Below are 27977 nucleotides of genomic sequence, written 5' to 3' on the forward strand. Positions count from 1 at the left end.
CATTTGTAAAATGATTCATATTAGCAAGATAAAAATTAAGAAAGGAACTGATAACCGTTTCGCTGGTAGGGGGCTTAAGGGTACAACAACGGGCCTCCTGTAGACGGAAATCTAATAGACTGCCTTTAGACTGCAAATTCCTAAAGTTTTTAAGAAACTCTCACCATGGATAGACTAAAGATCGCCGAAGTTTTCTTGGCTTTTCTACTGAACTGGAATGTCTGTTTTCCTGCTCCCTGAACCCCATCTTCCAGGAATTGTTCAGTTTGTTGTGTATTAAGTTACTCTTTGTACGAAAATTGCATCCCTTCTCATCAGTTACAGACTCCCTTTGAAATTCCACCAACAAGCCCCTGAACAAGCAAAGATTCAGAATTGTGATTTGAATGAAAAGGCCATATAATTAAATAATAAAAAGAGCAAGCAATTTTGATTATTATGAAATGTGAGTCAGAAAGGCAAATTAAATCAATGGATCAACAAGAAGATGAAGATTAACCTTTATCTAAATCCCTATAAGAAACTCTAGACATACATTTTGAAAAGTTGAGAAACTTTTGATACGGTGTCTTGCCTGGATAAAAAATATCAATAACTTTGGATGTTGTATTATTAATCTTTTTATATTCAATTTGTTTTAATCATTGAAGAAAATAACTAAAGATCTTTCTGCTCAGCCCTTCCTTTTAAAACGAAATCTTTATATAAAATAAGAGCATCATCTTTTGAATGAAAATGTTTTTAAATCATAATCTTGATATCGGAATTCTCCCTCCCGCGGGTAAACGCACAATACCTGCGCATTCGTGATTTTCATACTTCACCACGGCGCGTGGAAGTGTCTCTCGCAGTTTACCGCTTCGAAAGGAATTTCGCTGGAAAGAGCATCTGCATTCTTTTTTAATATTCAGTTACACAGGTAAAAGATGCGTTGTTTATAATGTTTTTCCTCTTAAAAAAGAGTTAAAGAACGTTTCCATTTAAGATCATAGTGATTTAGTCATAGATTCAGATATATTTGCCTAGGCTTTTCAGGCTAGGCCCTATGTGTGTGTTTAGACAACAGTATGGAGAATGTAGAAATTGTCCTTATTGCCCTTTTCAAGTAGAATTTACTGCCTTCAACTTGTTTAAATGCATTTACCGGGTTTTAGAGGAAGTAAATCATTTGATCCCACATGAAATGAGGGCTTCCCTATGCTGTTAGAAACCCTAATTCGATTATGCTCACCCTACAACGAATTGGGGTCAAGAACGAGACTAGACATACCAAGAAAGACTGCCTTGAAAATCGTGATGTATTTTTTGATGAGAACACAGGATGTTGCAAATATGAACGCATTACCTTTAGCATTGCATTTATGTACATAAATCGAAAATTGAAACAGACAGTGTAATTTCAGTTTTATTACTTCTAGAATTCCATTACATTTAATGCTGTTTTTGCTGATTAATGTTGCTGTTCAACTTAAACAACCTTCTTTTGGCTGTATTTAACTTGTTACATTAAACACAAAAATTTGGTCAATTAAATTTTTGACAGGATAAATTTGTTTAAAATGATATCAGACACCTTTTCTGTATTTAATTTTGGTTTCTTTAGAAACATACTACTAACGTTTTAATTGGCAGAAGCCAAAACGTTTCCTGTGTGTTCAGTCCCATAATCACTGTCTTTGTGGGAGGCACTGGCATATTAATGATTAAAATCGTTAATTAAAGACTTATTTTCTTTGATGCCTTCATACCTTAAGAAAGAGATTAATAATATCAAAATAAATAAGTCCCTCTTTTACTGTCTACTAAATCAGAATATAAGCATTATTGTTTTGTTGCCTTTAAAAATGGTTTACTTTGGATTCAAATGAGAGCTTGCAAAAACCCAAGAAGTGATCTTAATTTTTGCCAATTTTGTAACATATATTAATGAATATTCATCATTTATTTTAGTTTTCTAAGCAGAAATGGATGGACACAATTTTGCAGATGACAATAATGGCGATCAATCCAATGAACCATTTGTTGTAAAACTTAGAGGTTTGCCATGGTCTGTAACCCCAGCTGAAATAAAGGCATTTTTCCATGGTAACTGCAGCTATTTTTTGTACTTATTTCCCTCCTGTTCTCCCCTCTGAAGTTTTGTTATATGATGGAATAAAATATTAATTGTACTATATATTACCTTTACTATCTCCAGTAGATCACAAAGCATAAAAATTTGTTCTTAGTAAATGTTAATATTTTTTTATATTATTAAAGATTATTTGGACTGTCTTCTTTCCTGAAAAACTGTACCTGAGAAATTGTTTTTATTTTTGCTCAAACCTCTTGTCTGCCTTGTCACTAGACTGCATTGTAATAGAAGATGGTGATGTTCATTTGACTTATACAAAAGATGGCAGACCAAGTGGAGAGTGTTTTGTTGTCTTGCGTACAGAAGACGATTTTAACAAGTGAGTGTCTAAGCTGTCAGAAGTTTCATTTGAGTTTCCTCTTTTATGAATGAAATGCTAAATGAGCTTGTCCTTAATTCCCTTTAGAATCCAATGCCAAGATCTGGGTGATTTTTATTTTTAAAGTCTTGGCAAGAATCATTTTCTCCATTTTCATTTTTATGTTAAAAAAATTTGTGCCATAAAGTAATTATAATTACTATTGTATAAATAACATTGTAAATACTGTTAGATCTACCAGTGTTGGTGCATATATGCTTTTATTTGTGATAAGCTACCTTGCTTTTCATTGCCCATATGACTCTATGACAGGTTTAATTTGCTGTATAACTAGTAAGATGTAATAGTACAGATGCAAGGTTGAGTTAAATCTATGGAAATTTTGGTACCAGCAGTTGTCAAAAACATCACCATGTAAAGCATAGTTATAATCCTTTTTCTAAAGGGCATTGGGTCACAATAATGAACATATGGGAAAGCGGTACATTGAGGTATTTGAGTCAAAATATTCTGAGATGGAATGGGTGGTCACAAGAATGCAAGGTGGCGAGTCTGATGCAGAAGCTGTCATTCGACTTAGGGGCTTACCTTATGGTGCTCAAAAGCAGGACATTGCAGAGTTCTTTGCAGGTGTGTTATGTTTGTCTTGTATTATTCTTTTTCATTTTGGCATTGCATTGGCTTGTTGCCATCAGCAATCAAAATTATCTCCCTTTTCCCTGGAATCTTTTGATCAGATACATACAGTTTTTAAAATATTGAAAGTTTTGCTTATGATTTCTTATTAGATTCCTTCAACTTGGCATATTTTGTTTAACATAGGTATAATTATTCTTTTAAATAAATGAATTTGTATAAACATATATTTATGATAGATTTAAACAGCATAATACCTAGCAATAACATTATGCTATCAATTTTTATCAGTAGTGCATATTCCACAATTAATTTAGCATGTCTCTCAAAAGCCTCATTTTCACAAAGAAAAATTTTTCAAGAAAAATGCTGACGGCTCATGCCCGCTTAATCTTAACAAAATTTCTCAAGCAAAATATCCCTGAGAAAAAAGTTGAAGTCTCTTTGAAGGGTACTCTCCCTATTTTTGATGCTTTCTTTCACTATTATTGATGCAGCCAAGTTTGCAAGATATTCAAGTATTTTAGTTGTGATGGCCTCATGCAAAATATCTTGTGGTTGGGATGTCTCATTCCATTCACCAAATGTTTGAATTATCCCTTCCCGCTGCATTGAGCAGATGTTTTCTGCATTGTCTTTTCTAGCTTTTTATTTTTTGTTCCTTGTCAGCAAAAACAAGTAACAATGACATCTTGTAGTGAGAAGCTCATTGTAAAGTATTCAGAAATTTCGTGAGAAAAATTTCACATGTGAACATTAAAGAGCAAAAAAACCTTCTTGAGAAAAACTTTCCCTGAAATATTTTGCCAATATGGAAATCAGGCTACCATATTTTCTGGATTAATCACCCACACTCGGATAAGTGCCCCCTCTAGTAAGTGAGACTCTGAAATAAAGGATATCATGAATTATAATTTTGAACAAGAGGAAGAACCCATTTTCTTTAAAATGGGAAACACAAAGTTGGATTGCAATTTATTAAATTTATCTTTACTGTATATCTTGATTTCCAGAGGTTTCAAGCATTGTTTAATACTAAAGCTTGTTACTGCAGAAATTTTCAAAATAGTTGTGGCCAGATCACATTGCAAAAAAGCGGAGGGTTTTGTGCTTGCAAACACAAGTTTCAAGCTAAGAATGAGCAAAATAATTTGCATTTGAATCAGTCAATTATTAAGTCAGTTATTAGGAAGAAAGGAAGCAAAAGTCGGCTTGGTGATAATTCTAAGAATGATAATGACTAAATAAGAAACATTTTTAGAGATTCATGATTAAGAACGTCATTGAGAAATCTTGCTATGTAATAATAATATGCATAAATAAGTATGAACTAGCCTGAAAATAGTTAACCCTATCTCCTAGATAGATATCTAACCTCCATGTTGAAGGAATCTAATTTGCATATGGTTTTAAACGCCTGTAACTAAAACGATTTGCTCATACTCTGAAACCCAGCAATCAACCTGCAATACCTAGCCGAAGCTGGGTAGGTCCGCCCAAGAGAAAGCGAATGCAAAGTCCGAAATAATAAAACTATAATCGTGCTTTCAACTTGATTATTCTTTGAATTACGTCACAGTCTCGAAGTGAAAAAGAGAGTCGTCACAATCCTTTAGAGTGTTTTCTACTTGCGTCAGCAATCTTTTATGACAGACCACCTAGAGCCAGCAACTCTCTTCTATTTTCAAGAATATAAGTTTCCATGTTATGTTTGTTGGTCTTTAAAATTGAACAAACTTGAAAATACAATGTACTCAGAGCTGCTATTTATCGTTAACATTCTTCGTTAAGTCCCTCCTCGGAATATCAAATACTCCACAGCACCTGTCTTAAGAGAGCAGCATTTCATAACGCAAGTAGAGAACGCTTTGGGGATGGCTTTCTCTTTATATTTTTATCTATAACTAATTTGGGTTTTTCTTTTCATTGCTGGGATTAAAGGGTTGGAGATTGTTCCCTATGGGATTACGATTACACTAGACCAGGATGGGAGGTGTACGGGGGACGCCTACGTTCAATTTGCCACACCCAAAGACGCCGAACAAGCACTTCAAAAGCACAAGGAAAAAATCGGGCACAGGTGGGAGGTTTATTCAGGCACCTGGTTGGTCAGGCACCTTTTATATACTTTATAACTGTATTTACCACACATTGGTTGGTCAGGCACCTTGTTTATGATCATTGTACCAAATAAGGAGCGGTATAGTTGTTGGAAGCAACCCCAAACAAATGTCGATTTTGCTGCGTTTAATGCGACGTGGCTTGCTGTAATTTACTTTTGAAAAATAGTTCCTGAAGCACCTCACAAGCACCTACAATGGTTGTCAAAATATCTGAAATCTAAACCACTGGTTTACCAAAAACATCTAGAGAACCTAATCCAGTTTTCTTTACTGCTAATGCCGTTTAAATGCAATTACGCTCAGAATGCATGCCCAAATGAAATCAGTCTAATGGCCATCGCCCTCTCTTCTAACGGATATCTAATTTGTGGTCAGTGATAAGATAAACTATTCTTGTCCTTTGCATTTTTAGAAGCCGAAAGTTGCTTGGTTGCGGTTTGATAGTGACTTCTGTTTTTTAAGCAATTTTAAATATTTTGATCACGATAAAGAAGCCAAGTTCCGTATTCTCTAGTTTCCATACTGTATCTTATCGTATGATGAAATATCACTTTTGCATGGCCAACAAATTATTCTTTGGGGGGGGGGTTGAGGGTGGTTGCTGCAAAATCGACATGGGGGCGGGGGGTGTGTTTGAGGGTAGTTGCTGCAAAATCGACATTTGTTGTTAGTACAATGGTTAGTGGTGGCCTATTTTCTTCCGAAGGTAAGTGATTCTATCACATACTTATTTAAATAGGAATAGGGGTAGACTGTAACCGCTGGTTGCTTTATAATGTTGCAAGTAATATAGCTTTTGCTGTTGTAGAGCATGCGTAGACAAAGGATCGGCTCTGCGTTAACGTTGTCTGTGCTCGAATCAAGTTTGCGCGCCGCTGTTAGACTAGTTGAGAGGGCAACTTACATGCTAACTTCCACTTTTAAGAGCCTTTGTTGTCTCGAATTCAGGTCGAGGCTAAGTCTAAATGTAAGTTTCGGATCTTCTGAAAACTATCGCAAATGAACGAATGATTCAGGATCATGTTCTATCTCAAACTTTGAAATTGCCAACCGGTGAGAAAGTTCGCCAAAAAGCAATCTTCGACACAAGGGTCAACACTGAATCGTGGCTTTTGGTAGTCCTCATTGTGCTCGTTTATCAATTAGTTTAACGTTTTTTTCAGTCTTGGGAAAGTGATATTGTTTGGTCTTTATCGTCGTTTCGTGGTCACGTCACTTGCGTGTGCCCCAATTGCACTTCGAGAAGGTTTTCATCTTAAGTAGGACTGTGGTGATATTCCTGATCAGCCGTTATTAAACCTTCTTTATGCGTAAACATTTATGAATTAGTATTAATCTACTGTAAAGGAAGTCTGCAATAGTGTATGCATGTCTCTGCACCTTGATCGCGTTAAAGATAATTTACCGGCCTTATAACTGAATAAGCCTGCTATTATTGTCACCCTTTATTTGTTGGTGTCTATTTGAGGCCATGTAAATTGCGTAGGTCGAAGCTAAGAGTCCTTTAAGGTGGACCATCAGTCGTTTGAGATGCGCACCAATCTTGCTATTAACCTTTGCCCCGAACCTTATAATGCCAGCTAAGTATTTTACGCGTTCTTAAGAAAGCCTCTTCAAGTGGATCACCCCTTAGTCCATTTTCTTGGTGGCGGCAGCGGTGCGTTTTGTGTTGCTGTTTGGCTAGAGGTCAATACAGGCAACCATTTTTAAGTTGAATCGGCCACCCATTTTCTAAAGACATCACATTTAAGGACAATTAAAGGATGTTCAACAAGATTAATAGCAGACTCACTTTTCGAATTAAAGACTTACAAATTTTTCTATAGTTACACTTTTTGTCGCCCGCCAACGAATAAGTGAAGCTTAAAGATAAGCTGCATCGTATTGGCGTGAAGTTTTCAGAAAAAAAGAAGAGAATCAAATCTCGTGCAATTAGTATCGAGGAAACGGCTTCGATTTGTCCATGACCTGATAAGCAGAGATAAGTGCAATTTATCCCCGTGGCATGCCCGCCTTTTGTAACTCGCACAGCCCCCTGTATGTTATCAAGGTTTTTCATCTCCTATCCAATTCGACATTTATCCCCATGACTGTCGGTTATAAGCCCCAACAGTGCACATACAGTTTATACCAAAAGACATACTCTTGTAAAAATGCTGTCCTTGTTTTTCGTACCTTATGCCTGAATTCAGTTGGTCTGAATTCAAACAGCGGGTGGATGACACTATCTCCCTCGCTCCCCTGTCATATACTCCCGTACGTATAATACTCTATATGTAGGTCTGGCTTGCATATTAAAAGTTTTGTAGGCAAGGAATTATCAACAATTGATAACATAGTCAACGTCTCTTTATATTCATTCATATAAGTCTTTGTATAGTTGACATTCTGTGGTAGTCATCAACCACTGTTTGTTCTTATAAGACCATCTCTTTTTAAGGTACAAACTATTCTACCTTTGTTTTCCGAATTTCCAGGCCAACCAGATTTAAATTTGAGAAGCAGTTATACATGCACTAGGAATAGTTTTAAAATAAATTGTTTTGGATGACCTCTTGAAGCGCTATAAATGAAAAATAATCAATGTTGTCCTGAACTGCACTATTGGTTGGCATGAAACAGCAAATCTCCGCAATGGATAAACATCTGGCATAAAGCATGCCTTTTGTCCGTCTGTCCATAGGCCTGTTGCACTAAGCGTGTATTTTGGAAATCTGACTCCACAAACTGATGTGTTATCAGGCGACTTAATGCTTTGGATGTCAGCTGGACGGGTAATAGTGAAGAGTATTACTCGTTTCCGCTGTGGAATTGTTTTGCTCTCTATCTGTGCCCAGTTTTTAATGGCGAAGTTAACAGCAGTTGCTTGAAAGAGATTTGCCTGCGCCTTCGCATCGTTAAAACATCTACTTACAAAAGTAAGCAACTTGGCTCTAACAAGTCACGAAGTGCTTAGTGGAAATCAGCTACTCTAATGGAGGTAAGCATTGCACAGAGAAGCAAAAATCTAGATAGATGCAGAAATCAGGTTTATGTCCCCGGCAGGTGATTTTCATAGTTCACTGAAATAGTACAGCGAGCGTCTTTTTAAAGGAGAGGAAATATCGCCTTGGCTGACGATGGTAGATAGCATACTGCCCGCATCTTAAATTGCCAAAAATGTCCATTGTATGTAAAAGAATTATGTGCCTCCATTTTCTACTGTCCTACGTCGTTTGCTGATTGGCTGGGTTTGCCGCACCCTGAATTGGGGGGGGGGGGGTGCTACATCCTAAGAAGCAGGGGCTGAATCCAAGGGATCATTTTGAGTTCTCCATCATAAATAGCTGGATGAACATGCTGCTTAAGGAACAAGAGGGAGTCGCTGCACCCCTAGGATGAAGCACGATAGGGTGCTCCATCCTAAGGGTCAATGAGGGCTCTCCATCCTGTGAAGGAGAAAGTGGAGGAGATGCTGCATCCTAGAAATCAGTGCAGCTTCCATCCAGAAGATGTTGGCTGCTTCTTCCTGAGGAGGCATCTTTTTTGTGTGTCTTTTTTGACGAAGTCTTTGTAAATAGACATTAACATTGCTCGTTACTCTTGTCATTCTTGTGACATGCCTGTTGGTGTTACTTTTATGGGGATTCATTGCTTGGACAAACTGGCTTTTAGTCGTTAACGGATTCATTATTTTTCTAAATAAGCTTAGAAATATTATATGATAATTATTCTTTTTCATTTGTGAATCAAAACGTGGTGAATCAAACAGTGGAGAATCTTTTGGATATTTGTTTCAGAGCTCCATGAATGCGTAAGATATGAAAATTCATCGCTGTCAACAATTGATTCACAAAAATACCTGGAAATTGTCGACAGAAATTGACATTAAACTCACAGGCAAACGGAGTTTGAAATGCCCCTATTGAACAGACGACCCCCACAAGATACCCCACTCAGGTGACGCAATTGACCATAGCTAGTGTTTTGGCGGTTTAAATGACAGATGTTCTGAAACTCTTTGTTGAAAAATCATGGCCTAAGAAGACTTTGTTTGCAACTTTTCTGTTGATCAGGGATCAGCCTCGTATCTGCTTAAAATCTTAAAAAGAGACTGACCAAAAGTGTCTTGACTCATAATCAGATTACTCTTAAGCAGTTGGTCTGAATTCATATTTAACACAAAAAGCTGCGTCTTATCGTCCATTGTTATTCTCACTCAGGGGTTTATAATTCCACATCTGTTTAATGGTTCTCCCTTTGAAAATACATGCTCTTGGAATAGGGGTTCACTCCATTGACCCTCTGTGACAGGGAAACCAAACTAGGTTTTTCATACATGTTCTTGCTTGGAAGTAATTTGTACTGACATTGATTCTAGCATATAGCCCTTTAGGCATTATTTTCCCAGAATTGCGCTGTTAGCATGACTGCCTGGCCTCCTACTGTAAACCAGGCTTCTATAAATCTCTTTAAGTCTTATAAATCAGCATGTACAACCCAATTTCTATACGTGATTTGCTCTTTCCCGCGCGCGATAGAATGCGACAGAACGTATTTAAGTGAGGACGTAAACCCCCGTGCGAAGCCGATCCTTTGTTATCAGTTATTCATTAGAATATGCAAATCGTATTTGCTTGAGTCGTATGTGAACATTGTGGACACTTAGAGCACCTTGTCCTGCCTTGTCGATCTGCATTAATTCGCGTTATTCTCCTCTCCGTTTTAGATATATCGAGATATTCAAAAGCTCGAAAAGCGAGATAAAATATGTTGTCGGACCGAAGCTCAAGCCGTTGATGTCAATTAGACCCCATCCGTACGATCGACCTGGCTCTGTTGGTGGCAGGCAAGTCATTTTCGTATTAGGAATCGGTATATTTCGTTGATTATTCAGTCCGGTCTTTGTCAGGCGGATTAGTGCATTAAATCCTGAGTTGCATATAAATAAAGGTGTAATTTATTTGCAACTGGTAAATTGACAGACTTTAAACCACGTAGAACATGTCGGCTTGAGGTAGGGACCTCCGGTTTGCTGATTTGTACAAAGCATTCGTTAAGATATCGCACAACTGTTTTATAAATACACTGCTGGTATTCGGGTTTGGAACACGTACAAAGTTTTATGGCAACTGAAGAACTATGTCTGATATGCTGGTAAGTTCGTCAACAGTTTTTCAAACAATTATTGATAATTATTTCAAATGTTTTAATTTCAGCCGGGTAAGGTAAAGTTTTCAAGCCAGCCATATGTCCAAGTCCATCTGTTAAATGCCTCGACTTTTTGACTTTATTCAACCGAGATATTTTTCACTCAAGTATTGCAGAAACGATTAGTATTCTTAACAGTAACCGAGGCAGGTTATGCGATTGTCTGTTTTTTGTTGTTATTTACTATAACTAATTTAATATCTTTTCACAAGCACGCGCGCTCCAGAACACGATCGAATGTTTAATTCAGCTCCGTTGCATTCTGTTTAACAAAAACGGACTTTTCTTTATAAATTGGCTGAATATCTGTCCTTTGACGGTGCATTTTCTCTTAAAGCCACCATTTAACTGAGACCATGCGGAAAAGCGGATCTTTCAAACAATCACATCTATCTTATCTGAAAAGAATGTCTTTTCATCAGGTTTTGACGAATGTGCCTAAGAAAGCATGGTTTTTGTCATTTCATTACAACGATTTTCCAGCTTTTTTATTCATTACAAGATTACATTTGCCCCATTATTATGTGTTTCATTCATAATTTTCAATTTCTTTATGTTCACTTCGGTGTTTGAATTATGTTGTGTTACCTTCTCGAAGTTTGTTCCTCAAACAAACTGCTTGCTTCACAATATTGGCATTTGTTTTTGTTAAGTTAAAGCTTTTTATGGTGTAGTTTTTAACACATTCCCAAAACAGGTCATTGTCAAAAGGATGTGTCCACGGTTTGCGGGACTCTCCACTTTACATTAATTTCCACAGTTTTTCTTTTTTCTTGGAAATGGTTTCCCATTTTTGTTAAACAGATTTATTGTTTCAACAACCTGAACCTAATCTTGTCATTGAAAATCCAAGAAATTTGTTGCGCAGAAAGAAAACATATTTTCCTGTTTTAAGTATTGTGTTTCATCGTGTTTTGTTTTCGTATGTCTTTAAAATACTCAATCAGAGGTTTTTCTTTCGCTTTTTTCTTCGTTTGGGTCACAGTGTGGTACCAGTAAAGGACTTTTTATTTTTTGGTTTAATTATTTTTGACGTTTTGAATGATAATTTTAGAAACCCCTACAACGACGGAGATGAAGTTCTTTTAGAAGTTTTATGAAAAAGTTCTTATTCTGGGAGATTTTTTAATTTTGACCTTAATTAAAACGAACGATAAAAAGAATACCACATCTGTTTGGCGTGAGGCCAAAAACAATTATTTTGAAATGAGTTCATTATCTGTTCTTAATATCATTAATTCTTAGTATCATTTAGGTTTGCTATTTAGAATTTTTCACTGTTCTGAAATCCATTCAAAAAACCAATATTTCACCGAGCATGACTTGTGTGCTTGCTTCGTGGTGAAGCCAACATGAATGTTAAACCTCCTGTCGATAAAAATCACGCACCTTTTGCGGGTAAATAAAAATGGAAATGTTTGTATATCTTGTTTGAAAACGTCGTCTAGAAGAGGGTAATTGTGTCGTTAGACATACTGTATTTACAATCTATTATAAAGGATTGTTTGCCATTGTATATTATTTCGATGCTGTTCTCTATACATTTTCGCATGCTATGCACATCTGCTTTATGTATTTCCATTGCAAGAACGGCTTATTATTCCACATAAGAATGCTCCTTGTGTGTAGAACGCTTCCCTTATCGAAACAAACTTCACCATTATCAAGCTGTTTTTTTGCCTCGTCCAAAGTTCATTCCCATCTGTTCGCATTCTATACACAAGTAACTGCAATATCTACTTCTTTATTAAAAAATTACCGGCCCTGTTTTCTTAGATTATTCTTTCGTTAACAAAATTTAACGGGCTGTTTTGCTATGAAAGAACAGTCCTATCAAGGCTGCGGGTGTTAGTTTGGTTTGCGAGGACGGGGTCTAAATTGTGGTTGATGACGTAATTAAAATGATTACCGTTTTCTGTGTAAAATGGATTTACTAGAAAAGTGAGTGTAAAGCCCACATCGTTGCCATATATGATTCTAAAAAACCTTTGGGAAGAAATATACTTGTTTCATCTTATTGTGTGCCAAAAACAGTATTGAAGAATGACTCAAGCACGAAAAAGGAACTTCTGTTTTAAAGTAAGCAATTATCCATAGTTTTAGAGATTTGTCCTTTCTCCTATAATTATTTATGGAGTTCTTGATATAAGACGAACTTTCTTGTTCCAATCAGCAGCGTTTCATTGTCCCAATCGACAGCTTTTCCTAGTGCACCCCAAGAAAAGGTTAATGTACCAGACCAGTTAAATTTACATTTGTGACACTCCTTTGTGCTTTGTATTTCCTGATAAAATCATTCCAGTTTTATTGATTGGTAGATTTTACCCGTGCTGAATCAAAAGTTTGTTTGATTCTTAAGAGTGGTAAATCTCTGGAAATCTTTTAAGAATGAATATTCGATTAGCCCGGTGTCCTGCTGTATCTCATCTTGGCGTTTTATTGTATTGTTGCTGTCAGAACGATTCGAGGTCATGAGAATATTTGAATTTCAACTGCACTTAGTCCGTTTGGAAAATGTCAAGGCGTGATTCTTGACAAGTTGGGGTGTACCTTATTTGTGTCAGCACCAAACTTAACTCTGTCAATATTTATGTGTTAGTATAAACCTGTCTGTGACATGGTTTGGAAAATCATGTTCTCTGTCCCCTTACTTGCACAAGGCCGAACTTTTCCCTCGCATTACTTTTCTTAACTCCGTAGCTACCTCACAAAAGTGTTTTCCTCATAAACCCGACTAATTCTTCATAAATCTGATGTTGAACTTGTTCATTTTCGCCCTCAAGATTGTCCTTGGTCTTCGCAAATATCGATTCATTTTCCCACGCTGATTTTTCAGTATTTTGGCCACATTCGACAACATTCAACAGCCTTTCACATGTGTGATGACCACAGCCTCGTACTGATTACATGAATAATCGAATTGAGACTTGTTGTGATATCTGGTCCATCCATCCGATGTTTCCTCCTCAGTATGATCGCATCCTTTCGTAGGATGATGTCAGGAGCAAGAGGTGGACAAACTTTTTCCATTCCTCTAAGAACATCGTGTACTTTTCAAGGGAAAGCTGTACACGCATTCTTTGCAAAAAACAAAGGTCAAGATTGGTACTTAGTTTCTTAGTTTTTTTGATTTTGGTATAATGAATTTCATCACAGGGTATAAATACAAAAGTGCTATGGAACTACTTCAAAAAATGAAAATGACGTCCGATATAGCCTATATCATAATGTAAAGCAGAACGTCTGATCAGTCGCAAGGAGTTTTTCTTTCTATTTATCAATGTGAATTTAACAGGAATCCTTCTGCCTTATCTTCATAGAAATCATCGCCATCCCATCTGTAAGTGATGGGTTTTCACGCAGTAGTCAGTACTATGGTTTTCTTAATTTTTCAACATTTCGGGCTCGGTTTCATGTTGATGGTTTCTTTTAAATGCAAATGCGTGTACATAGTCTTGTTCAACAATCATTTGGCATAAATGTTAGAAGCTTTACATTCACCTTTGATCTCAGTGTAATAGGTTGAGAGTTAGACAATTCATTAATTGTTCCACGGTGATGTTTTGTAACGACCACATAAGCCTGATATTATTTGTTATGTCACTAGCATGTTTCTCACTTTCTTAAGCAAATACCTTATAATGATTGGTTTGAAATGGTTGTTTTAAAGAAGTGCAACCAACCTCAACCGCTCTCCTGTTAGTAAATCTTTAATATGATTTTCTGAGCTTACTGGGAAAAGAAGAAAGAAAAGATGGGTGAAATTTAGAGTGCCCCTTTTCTTATTTCGACTGTCCGACCTTCAGTCAATGCAAGAACTTAATTGACCTTGCCAAGATTTCTACTTACTGAAAGTTACTCTCGCCTTCTCCTAACTTTCTATTGCTCGAAAATGCTCTGCTGCCCGCTTTCATGTCTTAGATAAAAACTTTTGCGATCATCGAGGAAAAGAAAACATCCTCCCCAACCACAAAGCCTTCTTCAGGACACGTTATATCATCTGCCTGCTGCATATGAGATGGCCTGAAATTAACGTATTTGTGGCCGGGGGTTGGAAGATTATCTGGAGGTTTGTGGTCCTGAAACCTTGATCTGGTTCTGACTGCTGGCATCCTCTGATTCTGACAGGATGGTGGAGACCTGTTTCCTCTTCTTTCACACTTAACTGCATTGACAGGCGCTAGGGCAGTTTTGTAGGAAATAAAATGCATCATTCAAAAATATTCTTAATTTTGATTTTTATGAGGTTGAGTTCACTTTGGACTGTGTGGGGGTATCGTGTTGATCCAAGCATGTTGATAGAGGACTTTGGAACGCAATGATCAAAATTTCAATTTCAGCTTGACAAAATACTGTTCTCTTTTGAAATAAGTTATCTGAACGAGACAAAGGGCAGGATGGATGACAGACGAAATGTAAATAGCGCAAAATTAGAGGATTAATTATTGATATGTGTTATAAAAGAATTTCTCTCAGAATGACTATTGCAGATGGCTTTTTTCTTTATAATGTTTTGAGTCTGCTTCTAAGGTTTCTTTACTGACGGTCTAATGTTATGAATTTAGCGTATAAAGATCGAATCATAAGGCACGCCACTGGGTAGTCAGAGTGGTGCAAATGCCAAGCCTTCAGAAAGGCAGTTTTGTCTACTTCATCTTTCATTTGATTGTAATATCTACTCTGCATACGTCTACAGTGCAGTCTCCCAACACTTGTCTACTAGAAGCAAACGCTTCCATGATTTTACGCACAGCTTGAATGATTTCATCACTGACACCCTTGATTTTATTCTATATATCATGTGCTTGTTTGTATTCAGAATTTATTGCCGGGGGTTGTTCAAAAACAATCCAAAAAATCATGAAATATGATATCGTAGGTCAGTTGCAAGTATCGACTCCGCGAGGTCGCTCTTGATTTGCCTCAAGATCATATGGTATTGGAAGAGGTTGTTGCTGTTGTGAGACATTGGAAAAATTATTGCATATCTTTTTTAAGCTTGGTGCCAGCAAAATTTCAGAAAAATTTATTGGCTTGCTAGTCTTGTGCTACGTTATAAAACCTGAGTGTAATTCAGTTTATTTGTCAAAATAGGTTTACGTCTGGAAAACCTGGTCTCTGTTTGGATTAAATTGTTTCCCAAGGCGCTAGTGAATTTCTAGGAGGGTCCCCCTTTGACGATTTTGTCAGTCATTGCATCTTAGTCTGGGCTTTTCAATATAAATCTTTGATTTCTATGGTGTCAATGAGATGATCAGCTGCGTTGTGGTGGAAGACACGTGCTCTTAGCAAACGAAATCGTAATAATATCAGTGTTACGAGACGTTCTTTGCCCGCATGCACCTGACATTCGTCCGTGGTAAAGTTTTCTCGTGAGAAATTTTCATCAAACGCCAGCTATAGTAGCTGAGAATAAGCACAGTTTTTGCAGTGTTGAAATAAACGATTTATCTGTCATATCTCCTGTTTTAAGTCGTTGAACTTGTTTATTTCTCATCTCAGGCTTATTTCTCATCCCTCGCTTGGAAGGAAACAGTGAACCGTATTCGTTTGAAATGCAAAATTACTTTGTTTTTTGGTGTGGTATCTTCAATTTTGTTTCAGGGAAGTTACCTTCTGATTGCCTCTTAGATTCTATCATCTTGTAATGTTTTTCCTATGTTATAGCCTAACAAGCTTTATTATGTAACATGGCTGTATGGTGGCTTTCTTCTTCATTCACGGCCATTCATTGGAATTGTTTGGAGCTCTTTGGAGTTGTCTTGCATTGTCTAGGAACTTTTAATGAAATCAGAGAACCTATGAAATCAAAAAAAGGAAAAATTTGCGATCAATTGTAGAATGCTTTTTAGATTTCATTGCTTTAATACATTTTTAATTTGGAAACATATTCTCCGCGTTAAACCAAAAAGATATGATTTTCATAAATAAGATGTTTGTGCAGATTGCTTGTAAGTGGACGTGATCAAATCATCTCAACCAGCCAAATCGGTTCTTAAAACTTTTCTTTTGTGTCCTTTTACAAATTTTACTGTTTAGCGGCAACGCCCTTGCTTAAGCTTTCGACAGTTTTCCCATACGCCAGCCGACAACCTCCTGACAAACCTTGTGGATTCTACCTGATGTGCCATACCCTTTAAATAAAGTTTTCACCTTATCGAGTATATTTGGGTTTGGCACTGTTTAAAGCTACGAAAATACCTCGTTAATGGCTGTGATTTTAGGTGGAAATCATGCAAATTATCCTAGTTTCGAATAACGCAAGTAAATCCCAATCTTATGCGATGCTGTTTCTGTTGTCGGTTCAAGGCTTTGATTGAGTCGGAGCTTGATGAATTAAAAGGAAATTAGATAAATGGATAGATGAAAAGAATTCCCGTACAGAAGCCTAAATGCATTCCCTACTGATAACAAATGAAAATACTTCAGTTTAATGCTAGGCTTAGTCGGTATACACAGCTGTGAATTCCTATTAAGGAAGTTTTAAATGCGTTTAATTATTAACCCCAGACATCTCTCAATAAATGCTCCACATTGGTTCGTTTTTTGTCTTGCGGCCGTCATCTTGTATAGGTTTAGAAAATTTAATTTTATTGCAGAATTATTCCTCTTGATGCTGAAACCGTGTTTCATTTCAAAGTGCAAAGTTAACTCAAGGGTAATGAATAATTCAGCGTCTTTGTGCGATCATCGCGTTTAAATGGGCTCTCAATTTCACCTGGCATCACGCTCGTTTTTCGATTACTTATTCATATTTTGAAATAATACCTTATTGTATTAATATTTATAATACCTTTGAAATTTATATTAAATGTTTTGGTCGCCTTCGCCGACATCCATTAATACAAGAGTCCCTTCGTGTGGAACTCATTCACAATTTCTTTTTGTCTCGGATAACTTATGACCAGCTCATTGCTATGTAGAAGTTTCAATTAATCCCACAACTAATCCCACCTGTTTTCATGTAACTTTTATATTTTAAAATAGCATAACGTCATCTTGATTTTTTGTCAAGAGATCAAAGTAAGTTTCGATTATGTCTTATTGAGGGACCGATTTTTATAAACCAAAACCTTAAGCAGTGTTCTCTTGCATGCTTGACTTTAAACGAGGCGTCACTTCCCTAGACCTCTCTTCTTGTGTTTTCACCTCAACCTTCAACATCCGATTGGACTGGATTAAATGTTCTGTTCGCGGTTTCTTCGATTCCTGCTTTGGCAGTGTGAAGAAAATTCTCAGTTAATTTTTGGAAAATTTTAGAAAAAGTTTCTATAGATATGCAAGGCCCTATTACGTGCTGGTCAAGAATCTTTGGAAGAAGCATTTTGTCCAGTTGTAAAAATCTTAGATAACAGTTCATGCGTTCATGCGAATTATTTCCAACACGAGAACGCCAATCTTGGGGCTATTTTACACCAATTCATTGTATCTTAAATTCTCGAGTTTTGATTTTAAATATTTCGATATTTTTACAGACCTTTATTTACCCATTCGTCGTTCAGGCCAGTCGCTTTGTTTATCGAGTTAGGAGCCTTGATTACTTCAAAATGGCTAATTAAGCTTAAATTGCTTGATCGACTTGTGACGGTCCCACAAGCTTTGGGCGTTTAACTTAGTAATTGATTTTCAGTCTTATTCTCAGCCTAATCTTGTCTCGATCTATCTTCTCTTTGCTCAGACTTTGCCCTGTGTCATATGATTCACTCGGATTTTCAAGCTGTTTTTAAATTACCTGGATTTCAGTATCAAGCTGCCCGCGTATCCAGGATTTATTTTGTAATTTCATCAGAAATGACATTCGTGATACATTGGTTAATTCATATCGGTTCACATTGCAGGGCGCGTGGTCGTGGTGGACTTGGAGCTAGCGGCTTCAACGATGACTTTATGGATGATTTCGGATCTGGTGGCTTCGGCAGCTCTGGCGGACGTGGACGTGGCCCAAGATCGCGAACTGGCGCCGGTGGTCCAGGACCAGGTCGCGCCGGCGGTCGAAACGGCGGTGGCACCATGCAAGTGATGAACAGTACAACTGGACACAGTGTGCATATGAGGGGACTGCCTTTCGATTCAACCGAAGATGATATTGTTCAGTTCTTTTCGCCCTTGAATCCAGTTAACATTAGAATAATTTACGAGCCAAACGGGCGGCCAAAGGGTGAGGCTGATGTTGACTTCGCAACCCACGAGGCAGCGACTGCAGCCATGGGCAAGCACAAACAGAATATGGGTATGTCTGGATAAGTCTTACATTTTGCAGCTTTTTCATTCGTTGAAATCCACAAGACAAGACATTTGTTGACAATTTGTAAACTTGTTCAGCGACTTTAAATTGGCCATTTAAAATTATTGTCACGTATATTCAAATCCTTTTCTGCAAGACGAGTACTCACTATATTTTTTAATAAAAAACCCTGACGTTTCAATAGACCACTTTCGCAATGACGTCAAAAGGTTTTTTAAAACGAGGTGCGAAATTGAAAACGAGAATACCGATGTTCCAGTTGCCTTGGCATTTTCGCACAACTATCGAAACACCGATCTTGTTTGGAAAATTAGAAGCGTTTGTTTGATTAAAATTGAGCAGTTAAGATCTTGAAATGGAAGAGTTTCAATCGTTGCTTCCTGAAGGAAAAGTTGTCGAGTGTTTGGAAGATTTGGGGTCATTAACAGTAGCGGAATTAAAGAGCATTTTGAAGCGCTACAAGGAGAAAACATCCGGTGTTAAGGCCGATCTTGTTCTTCGCACGTTTGCCGTATTTTGCCGTGCAAAAACATTTAGTGTGCATTCTGAAGATGTGTTAGATGAATCCTCTCTCCTTTGCCATGAGAAAGAATACACCTACGAAGCATTCCATCAGCAATGTCAGCATCTTCCATGGACATCTGACCTACGTGGAACACCGGCTTTTAATTTTCTGCAGTTGTACGAATATTTGGTTATAAGAACGTCCAAGTTCAAGCACATTCTTTTGAAAAGTACATCATATAAGAAGCTGAAAGCTTTCCAGTTCTTTTATGAAGGGTTTATAAAGAAGATTGACGTTGCAACAGATAACAACTTTTCTTATTTTGATGTCAGAGTCAAAGCTTCAATGAAGAAGTGTTTATACAAAGTAATTTTAAAATTGTCAATCAATTCTGGTGATGTTTGCTCTGCTGCATGTACTTGTCCTGCTGGTATTGGTCTTGGTGGTTTTGGCAACTGCAACCATGTTGGGGGTGTTCTCTTTGCTCTTGAAGACTTCAACAGACGTGGTTTACGAGAGTATCCATCTGCTGTATCATGCACTTCAAAGCTGTCTTCTTGGAATGTTCCAAATGCAACTGCTCTTAAATCCATCAATCCCTCTCCAATAGATGAAGTGATAATACAAAAAATCAAGTTTGGAAAGGACAATGAGAAAAGTAATTTGTCTCACTATAAATCCTTTGATCCACGTGCTCCATCTGATAAAGCTATTGATGATAAAAGACTTGAAGCCCTCAAAATGAAATTGGCAGAAGCTTTACCAAACAGTGGTTTTTTTGGCTTTCATGAAATTTCTGAACCTGCAGATTCTGACACACTTGCTTTAACTGAAGCCACTGCATCCAGTCCTGAACATCCTTTCTTCTATGAATCCATCTCCTTCAATGAATATTACGATATTTCAACTTCCTCCTTCAAAGAAATGATGGACATTTATTGCCAAAACACAACATTGTCCCAAGAAGAAATTTCCAATATTGAAAAAACAACACATGGTCAAGCTTCAAATGATGATTGGAAAAAGCATCGAATGTATCGTATCACTGCATCAAATTTTTACTCTGCTGCTGTAAACTCTGTTGAACCTTCTTCTAAGCTTAACTCTATGTTTTATAAAACTTTCACAACAGCTGCAACTAGCCATGGCCAGAAACACGAAGGACATGTTAAAGAGCTTTATATAATGTTACTGAAAGATAAAGGTATCAATGCTCAAGTTTCTGATGTTGGTCTGCAATTGTCTTCCTCATTTCCTTATCTTGGTGCTTCATTAGATGGTGTAGTCACTTACAAAAATGAAACATGGGGATTGGAAATCAAATGTCCATTTTCCAAGTACAACATGTCTCTTCAAGAAGCTCTGAAGGATAAGAAGTTCTTTCTTGTTGAAGATGGTGGTAATTTTAAGCTGAAGCGCAAGCATGCATACTTCTACCAAGTTCAAGGCCAAATGTTTTGTGCAAACTTAAAGAGAGTTGATTTTGTAGTTTGGTTTGGAACTGGGAGGCCATTGTTTGTTGAAACCATTTGCTTTGATGAAGAATTTATGGTCAATTATGTTTTTCCAAGACTGAAGTATTTTTTTTGTAGAGCAGTTCTCCCTGAGTTTTTCACAAAGCGTGTTAAACAGGGATTCAAATTATATTTGCATGGTGGCTGGGAGAATTTTGATAAAAAGCATATTTTATGAAGTGATAATATATCTGAAGTAATAAGTAATAGACCAGTATGTATTATTTTAAAAAAAGATAAGTATTTGTAGAAGTGTTTAATATCATCTCTACTACTGAGCTAGCCATCACAAAACATTCTTAATTCTATACGTTTGATAATTTTAAAAACTTGACAGGAATATACACACAAAGCCGTTTTTGCATTGTACAATATGATTGTATTAGATATCTTTGTACAGACAGTTGTTAAAGGTTGAAAATATGTTTATCTACACTGTATAACATCATAGTTAATATACTTTCAGATAATATGTATTACATTATTGGGAATACTATGATTTGGACAATCAACTAGATACTTAAGCATTTTAGACAACTATTTTGATAAAATATGATATTTCGAACATATTTGTATATACAGCTGCATAATGATTGCATTAAGCATGTAGCAACTTAGAACCATCCTGTTTTATTGACAAAAAATGTGTACAGCTCTGCCTATACAACATCTAGCACTATATGACAGACCAGTAAACAGAAATTTTCATTACATACAACTATGTGTATACTATATATATGTAATCATAAGATTAAGGCTGACGGGAGGAAAATTATTACCACAAGGGTGCTGCCCAATTGTATCAAACCACTCGTGGTTGGAATCGAACTCCATTTTGCTGCTTCAAAAACCAACGCTAATTCCACTGAGCCATACAAATATATATAATTATTCATAATAATTTTTTGCCAAAAATTCTATTGGTGATATAATATATATATATTATTAAACGTTATACCTAAATGGTGACTTGCTATTTGTTATTTCTGCTATACCTAGTTATCATTTGAATTTACTAAAAAAGGTAAAAAGTTTGTAAGGAGGCAGCATACTGTGAAGATTTGATCAGCAACAGGGTACAGTGAAAGAGGTAAAACACCATCAAGGATGTGATAATTTTTAACTCTTCCTATGGCTCTTTCTACATGTATACGCACTGAAGCAATTCGGGCTGTTTCTTCAGTTTCCTCTGCTGAAAGCTGTGCTCTTGTGCCTTTAAAAGGAGGAATGTTTAAAGTAACACCAGGAGGAAGGATATCTTTTACATCAAACCCACGATCTGCCATGATGTTGTCACCATCCTCTAAAAGTGATAACACACCTGATTTGAGAGTAATTTCTTTGTCAGAAACTCTGCCAGACCATAACTTTGATATGAATGTAATGCATCCAACTGGTGAAATTCCAACAAGAGCCTTCCATGTGTTGTGGTGTTTGTAATCTGACCATGTTTGTGACTGTGATTTCATTGATGATGGAACCTCTATGAAAACTTCAGTACAATCAATGATAATTCTAGTTGTGGGGAAATCTTTGAACTGAGATGGCATATTTTTACGCACAAGGTCTTGAGATGGAAACGGAAATAAAGTTGGGAGTTCATGATACAAAAAGCAAATCCAGGTTGTAAAGATCTTTGAAACTTGACCAGGAGAGATTCCAAAGCGATCAGACAAATCTGAAACAAACAAGCCAACTTTCAGTCTCATCAACACCAACACAAACTCTTCTAGATGAGAAAGTGTGCGCTTTCTGCCAGGCTTTAAGGAAGACTTTTCATGGTATTCAAGATCAGTATTGAGAGATGATTGTTTACCACGCCAGTAATGCATTCGAGACAATTTTGGTTCAAAATATTCAAAAGTTGCCAGTAGAGAAGAGAAGTTAGGGAAACCAGTGTAAAACTTTGTTGCAGATTCATCAGCTTTTAATTTTTCAATTGAAAAGAGAGACTTCTTTAATTCTGCTATCTGTAACTCCAACAGGGCCACTTGATCGTTCAATGTAGAAATCTTTAGGTTCAATGCTTCAGCTTCTGTTTTGAAGTTATCAGATTCAATAAAGGCTTTCATAATTTCATTATCAATATTACTAGAGTCAGAAGGAAGATAAACAGCTGAATTTACAAAAGAGAAATCTGTTTGCGTTGATATTGTAACAGAATTATCAGCAACATCAAGTGCTTCTTCAAAGAAATCTGGAAGAAAATCAGTAGCAGCAGATTCAGCAACAGTGAAAGATGGTCCAGGAACTGTAGATGCAATTGGCAATTGGATTGAACGGTGCGTCGGAGGTTTGCGTGACTTAGGCTTTATTGCTATTGTGCTACTTTCATAGAGATTACGGGAAGGAACAGTCCCAGTAACTAGACGCCAGTGAGTGGGATTACGTTTGATATCTACATCAGCAAAATGTTTTTCACAAAGAACAGTCGCGCTTGTAACTTTAAAATCATCTCTTCCATCTACTCTTTTAATTAAATTGCACCAACGAAGTTTCTCAGGATTTTTCTGTGGAAATCCAAAAAAATGTAGGCCGCTTGCAGTTCCGTCGGTATTATAAAAAGTGCTATAGCATCCGTATGCTGCACATTGACGTCCAAGAGACCTCTTCTTTTTCTTGGAAACACTTTCCGACATTTCACAGTGCTCTTTCTGACTCATTTTCACGAATAGATCAATTTTAAGCGGATGTATTTCCAATAGTAGTTCGAATCGCAGTGCTTACTTTTTGCGAAATGATGTTGGAACATCGGTATTCTCGTTTTCGATATGGTACCTCTCTATCAAAAGCCGTTTGACGTCATTGCGAAAGTGGTCTATTGAACCCTTGCTTTTCAATTTTTTCATAGTGAACTCTTGACAATGTTAGTTTTCTTAGTGGTGCACGTGTTTTGTAGCCCATTAGCGTCCCCTGTTTACCTTTTTACCATTCTCTTCTCGTGTCTTGCGCTCCACGTGTCTCATTCTATAATATTATTGTAAATATAATAGTATATATAGTACAATAATATTGTATAATCTTGTATAATACCATAAATGGTCTTATATGATTCCGTGCAAAAGACTCATTTTCATATCATAAGTGTCATGGACTGGTATTTTTATTTCAAGTCCATATTAAATCGCTAGTAATAAATTATCCTATAATCAACTAGAATGATAACACTTGGTGTATGTGCAGCGTCCTCTGACGTCACCTATTGAGTTTGAGTTTGTCATATTTTTTCAAATTTCCAAGTTTGACACAGTAAATTGTATACACAAGTTCTAAGAGCAGAGTTTTAACAAGGTTTGATAAACTTTCATTCACTCTAGGTCGACGCTACATCGAGTTATTCTTACAGTCAAATTCCGGTGGATTTTCTGGCGGTTGGAGTGGGAGCAGCATGAGATCCAGCAGCAGTGGATACGGCTCCTCCAGTAAGTTCATTTCTCTTTTTCATTTCACTTTTTCATTTCACTTTTTCATTTCTTTTTTTACTTCATTTATCATAATTTATACACAAAAAACCATTCGGTTTTTATGTTACAAATTAAAAAGAGCCCTATAATTTTTTCTGAAATCTCTAGTCCAAAATGCTTTTTACATACACGACAATTTTTTAGACCACGCCGTCGTTTACGCGGTTTTTGGTTATTGGCAACGCATAAAGTATTCTTTGATGTGTTTCTTATAACAATTCGGTATAGTAGTTCGCTGTTTTTGGGAAAATCAGTTATGGGAAAATCATTCCAAGCTTGCACAGCAAAAACATTGATGCTTTTTAAGCGAATTCTGCATTACATCATGGTAGAAATAGATATTTGCAATACAACGTTACATAGATCGAATGCAAATTGTTATGATCAAAACATTCATAAAGACGAAAATTTGTCCTTTTCTATTTTTTCTGTTTGATTAGTAGGGATATGCTGTCTTTCTATATGCTTTTAGCAAGAGATGGTTTTTATGTCTGCTTCGGTTTTTTCACCACATATGTCACCCTCTTCCTTTATCTTGTGTTCTCTTTCCCATTCCTTCCCAAAGCTGTTTTTCCCCCGTCACGCTACTTTTTATCTTCTGCACCCTACGATTTCCCTTTCATCATTCCTTGGCTCCTTCGTTGTCACATTTTATAAAATGTTCTTTGCCTCCTTTTTCCTGGAGAACAGTCTCCCTATCTTATAACATCTTCTGTAGAAATTCCCAACTAGTTCATGCCCCCCTGTTACCAGAATTTGTCTTTTTTTTAGTGAACGAAAGCAAAAGTGGATATTCCGGGGGCTATGGCGGTGGCTACGGAGGAGGCTATGGTCGCGGGTCCTCTGGAGGATATGGCTCCAGTAACTACGGGGGCATGGGTGGCTCTCGAATGAGAGGCTCGGCTGAATCAACAAATTTTGCTGCTGACGTTACATATCCTGGAGCTGGGAATTTCTTTGGACAGCAAGCGTACAACTAATCTGCGATTACGTGTGAATATGGGCTGAACTCGTTTGATAAAACTAAGGGTCTATTCATTGTAGGGTGATACGATGCATTTGCTTGGTATAGGCGGTGTGGGATCTTAAGTTCTTTGTTTATAAATAAGCTAGGCCATTTTATTTTTTAAGATAACTGAATGGGACAATCCTTCGCAGTATCTATGTTCAATGTAACAGTCTAATCTGCCGCCATCGCAATTGATGTTATGAGGTAAAGTTGCAGATGATACTATGAATAACCACAATGCGTGTGTTGACAGTCAAGTTCACCCTTCAGCTACTATTGATTTTATTTCGCCTGGTTCTGACAAATTAGAGTAATTTTGTTACATTCTTTTAAAACTTGTTATTAATTTTGGAACTAATTTTGGGTAAAAACTTAATATATAAAGTTCACTTGCGACGTTTCTTTTAGTATCGAAATAGTTTAAGGGCTACACCTGGTTTTGTTTTGTAAACTCTGGTTAAACATCGGGCATACAGAGTGTAGTTTTGAGAGTCAATATCCACAAACGTTTGTTTTATTGTCATTAAATTGAAGTGTTTCCTGGGATTGCGGCCACGCCCAAGCTAATCTTTTCTGTTATACGATTCTGTTTTGAAATTTGTTCTCGAAGTCAGGATTTCTCATTTGTTTTGGAAGAACAGATTATATTCTTCATTGTTTGGCATTTATCCTCAGGTCGTGACGTTTATATCCTCGTCCTTTAAAAATATGTTCTTTCATCTTTGAGAAGTTCTGAACAATCATTTGATCATTCGTTTTTTTCAGTCGACATAAATACCAGATAGGCTCGCCTCATGTTAATTTTGTTTATTCTTTTTCTAATTTGTCTAGATGCATTTAACAGGGGTTTCCTTGCACCTTGGGTTTTCCTTCGTGTAATAAATGGGCCTTTGTAGGCATGGGATGGGTACCATAATATTCTTGTGCAACCGTCGTTTTATCCGTTCTTCGTTTGATAGAGTTAATGGTTTTCTGTATATAGCCTATTTGAACATTGTGTAAATGACTTTAGGCATGGGTTATGAAGCAGATGTTATGAAGAGTATTCTGAATTTTGAGTTAAACCAATGTGTTCATTATATTGAAAAATGCGACATCTGTCTTTTTGTCCTGATATCATCTGTTTAACGGCATGACCTGATTAGATTCTCGAATGTAATACGGAATTTGACAGATAAAATGATGACTGGCGCTTTGCAAGCTCGTGTATTAGACATTCCATGGGATATCTGGCTGTATCTTTTTCGATTAATATGCTACATGACCAAAAGCTTGATTACGCAGAGATGTGACATTTCCCGCAATAGGGGACAAGAGTCTATTATACGATGTGATTGTAAATATATCGTTAAAAGTTGATATAAATATGTTATACAATTCATATCGACATTGTTTCTTCTAACGTATAAGTGTGTGCACTTGACATTTGTATGATCTTATCGTTTAAGCTCTATCAGGTACAAATTTGTAATATCGTATTGCATAAAAAGCTTCGCAGCTTCATTTACCTATGGTCGACCTTTGTACATTGTTGCCGGAAGTTTCAGGTATATCAGCTGTTTTAGAAATAAGCATGATTTACAAATTTTGTTTGCAATACAAAAGGTCAAAACACGATTCGAAGTGTACGCTTCTGATTTCTACTAAAATGTTCTCTAAGATACACAGAGGTTTTGCCGAACCTCCGCCTCTCAATGAATACCTTAATTGCATGTGAAAATTCTTGCAGACTTGTATCCCAAAACTTGAACATATTCAAATTACTAACGATTTCAAGGATTTTTAGATGTCGAGCCTGGGATAGTTGTCCAGGAAGACCAACAAGAAATTGTTGAAAGTCAACTTCGAGTGACATCTTGTTGGCAGTATATTGCTTAGGCCGGTCGTTTGACAGGCTGGGCTTTGCTGCTCAGGTTAGGAGGGAAAAGCTACTGCGCGTTTTGTTCGCGCTTACACTCCATATAGCTGCAACAAGTTTAGGCCTTATGTATTTGCTAACGAGGCTTAGACCGTATATATATGGGATTTCCAATAACAATTTGTAAATAAAGATTGACCATACATATATGAGAATATGAAAATATTCATGCAATGCAGTGTATTACGGTGCATTATATACAAAATCAAAGAATATAAATCTGTAAATCGTAGAACTTAAACGCAGAGATCTTATTGCACACGCTATAAGTTAGAAAATTCAACGTTGACATAAATTATACAACATTTTGCAAATTATTTCTTCCAAGCGTTTTTTGTTGGGGAGACGAACAAGATAAAAAGTCTTGTTTATTATTTCGCATACATTTTCATTCCAGGACGGAGGGCTGCCAACACACTCCTCATCTTGAATGCTAAGCAATTACATTCGAACAATGTTGAACTAGGATGGGGTTGCAGCGCCTTCCTAGCTTGCATTTGTCCTTCGCAATTTCTGTAGGTTTGGGTACGAGTCTGAATGCTCAAAGAAGCCTATGGGGTTACATTACAAATAACAGTACTATTTCTAGCTAATGTAAGCAGTAAAACAGCTTGGTAGGTACGTGATATCAACTCATTTACAGATGAATAAACCACCCATTTTTAATTGTGTTTTTTAGTGCTATGAAATTACTAAGAAATCGACAGGGAAGGCTCGAGACGACGAAGCATAGGCGTAGACTTGCATTTTTTCAGGGGGGGCTCAAAAAATTAATGACAATTCCTAATGGCAGCTGCTGGAGTCACAGGATAGAAAATGGATTCGCTAAGGGCTTAAAGGTGATTTTTTCGTGCATTTTTCATTATCGAGGAAGAAGAAACATACATGAGATGATAAAAGGGCATTTTTAAATCATAATC

At 36.8% G+C, this 27977-nt stretch overlaps 3 protein-coding genes across 3 annotated transcripts; 2 read left to right on the top strand and 1 right to left on the bottom strand.

Moving 5' to 3' along the window:
* Positions 1-806: 806 nt before the first annotated feature.
* Positions 807-26233, top strand: LOC135680990 (heterogeneous nuclear ribonucleoprotein F). Its single transcript, XM_089113692.1, has 9 exons — positions 807-919; positions 1951-2085; positions 2348-2453; positions 2899-3083; positions 5031-5169; positions 9921-10040; positions 18241-18632; positions 23984-24088; positions 24902-26233. Exons 2-9 carry the CDS (start codon positions 1965-1967, stop codon positions 25108-25110), a joined length of 1377 nt encoding a protein of 458 aa, XP_088969818.1. The 5' UTR covers positions 807-919; positions 1951-1964; the 3' UTR covers positions 25111-26233.
* LOC148958046 (uncharacterized) lies at positions 18458-23329 on the bottom strand. The gene is made up of 2 exons (XM_089113691.1): positions 21625-23329; positions 18458-20684 (listed from the first exon to the last, which is right to left on the bottom strand). The coding sequence occupies exon 1, from the start codon at positions 23327-23329 to the stop codon at positions 21662-21664; it is 1668 nt and encodes a 555-aa protein (XP_088969817.1). The 3' UTR covers positions 18458-20684; positions 21625-21661.
* LOC148958047 (uncharacterized) lies at positions 19003-21638 on the top strand. The gene has a single exon (XM_089113690.1). It carries the CDS (start codon positions 19003-19005, stop codon positions 20842-20844), a length of 1842 nt encoding a protein of 613 aa, XP_088969816.1. The 3' UTR covers positions 20845-21638.
* Positions 26234-27977: the final 1744 nt, after the last annotated feature.

Source organism: Rhopilema esculentum, chromosome 18 (assembly GCF_057945365.1).
Source record: "Rhopilema esculentum isolate cy_ngs chromosome 18, ASM5794536v1, whole genome shotgun sequence".
In the NCBI taxonomy this organism is placed as follows: Eukaryota; Metazoa; Cnidaria; class Scyphozoa; order Rhizostomeae; family Rhizostomatidae; genus Rhopilema; species Rhopilema esculentum.

Excerpts from the sequence above, each read along its gene's own strand:
- LOC135680990 (XM_089113692.1), top strand. The coding sequence starts at position 1,965 with ATGGATGGACACAATTTTGCAGATGACAATAATGGCGATCAATCCAAT. Across the intron at positions 2,086-2,347 it reads AATAAAGGCATTTTTCCATG|ACTGCATTGTAATAGAAGAT; the intron begins GTAACTGCAGCT and ends CCTTGTCACTAG. Across the intron at positions 5,170-9,920 it reads AAGGAAAAAATCGGGCACAG|ATATATCGAGATATTCAAAA; the intron begins GTGGGAGGTTTA and ends TCTCCGTTTTAG.
- LOC148958047 (XM_089113690.1), top strand. The coding sequence starts at position 19,003 with ATGGAAGAGTTTCAATCGTTGCTTCCTGAAGGAAAAGTTGTCGAGTGT.
- LOC148958046 (XM_089113691.1), bottom strand. The coding sequence starts at position 23,329 with ATGAGTCAGAAAGAGCACTGTGAAATGTCGGAAAGTGTTTCCAAGAAA.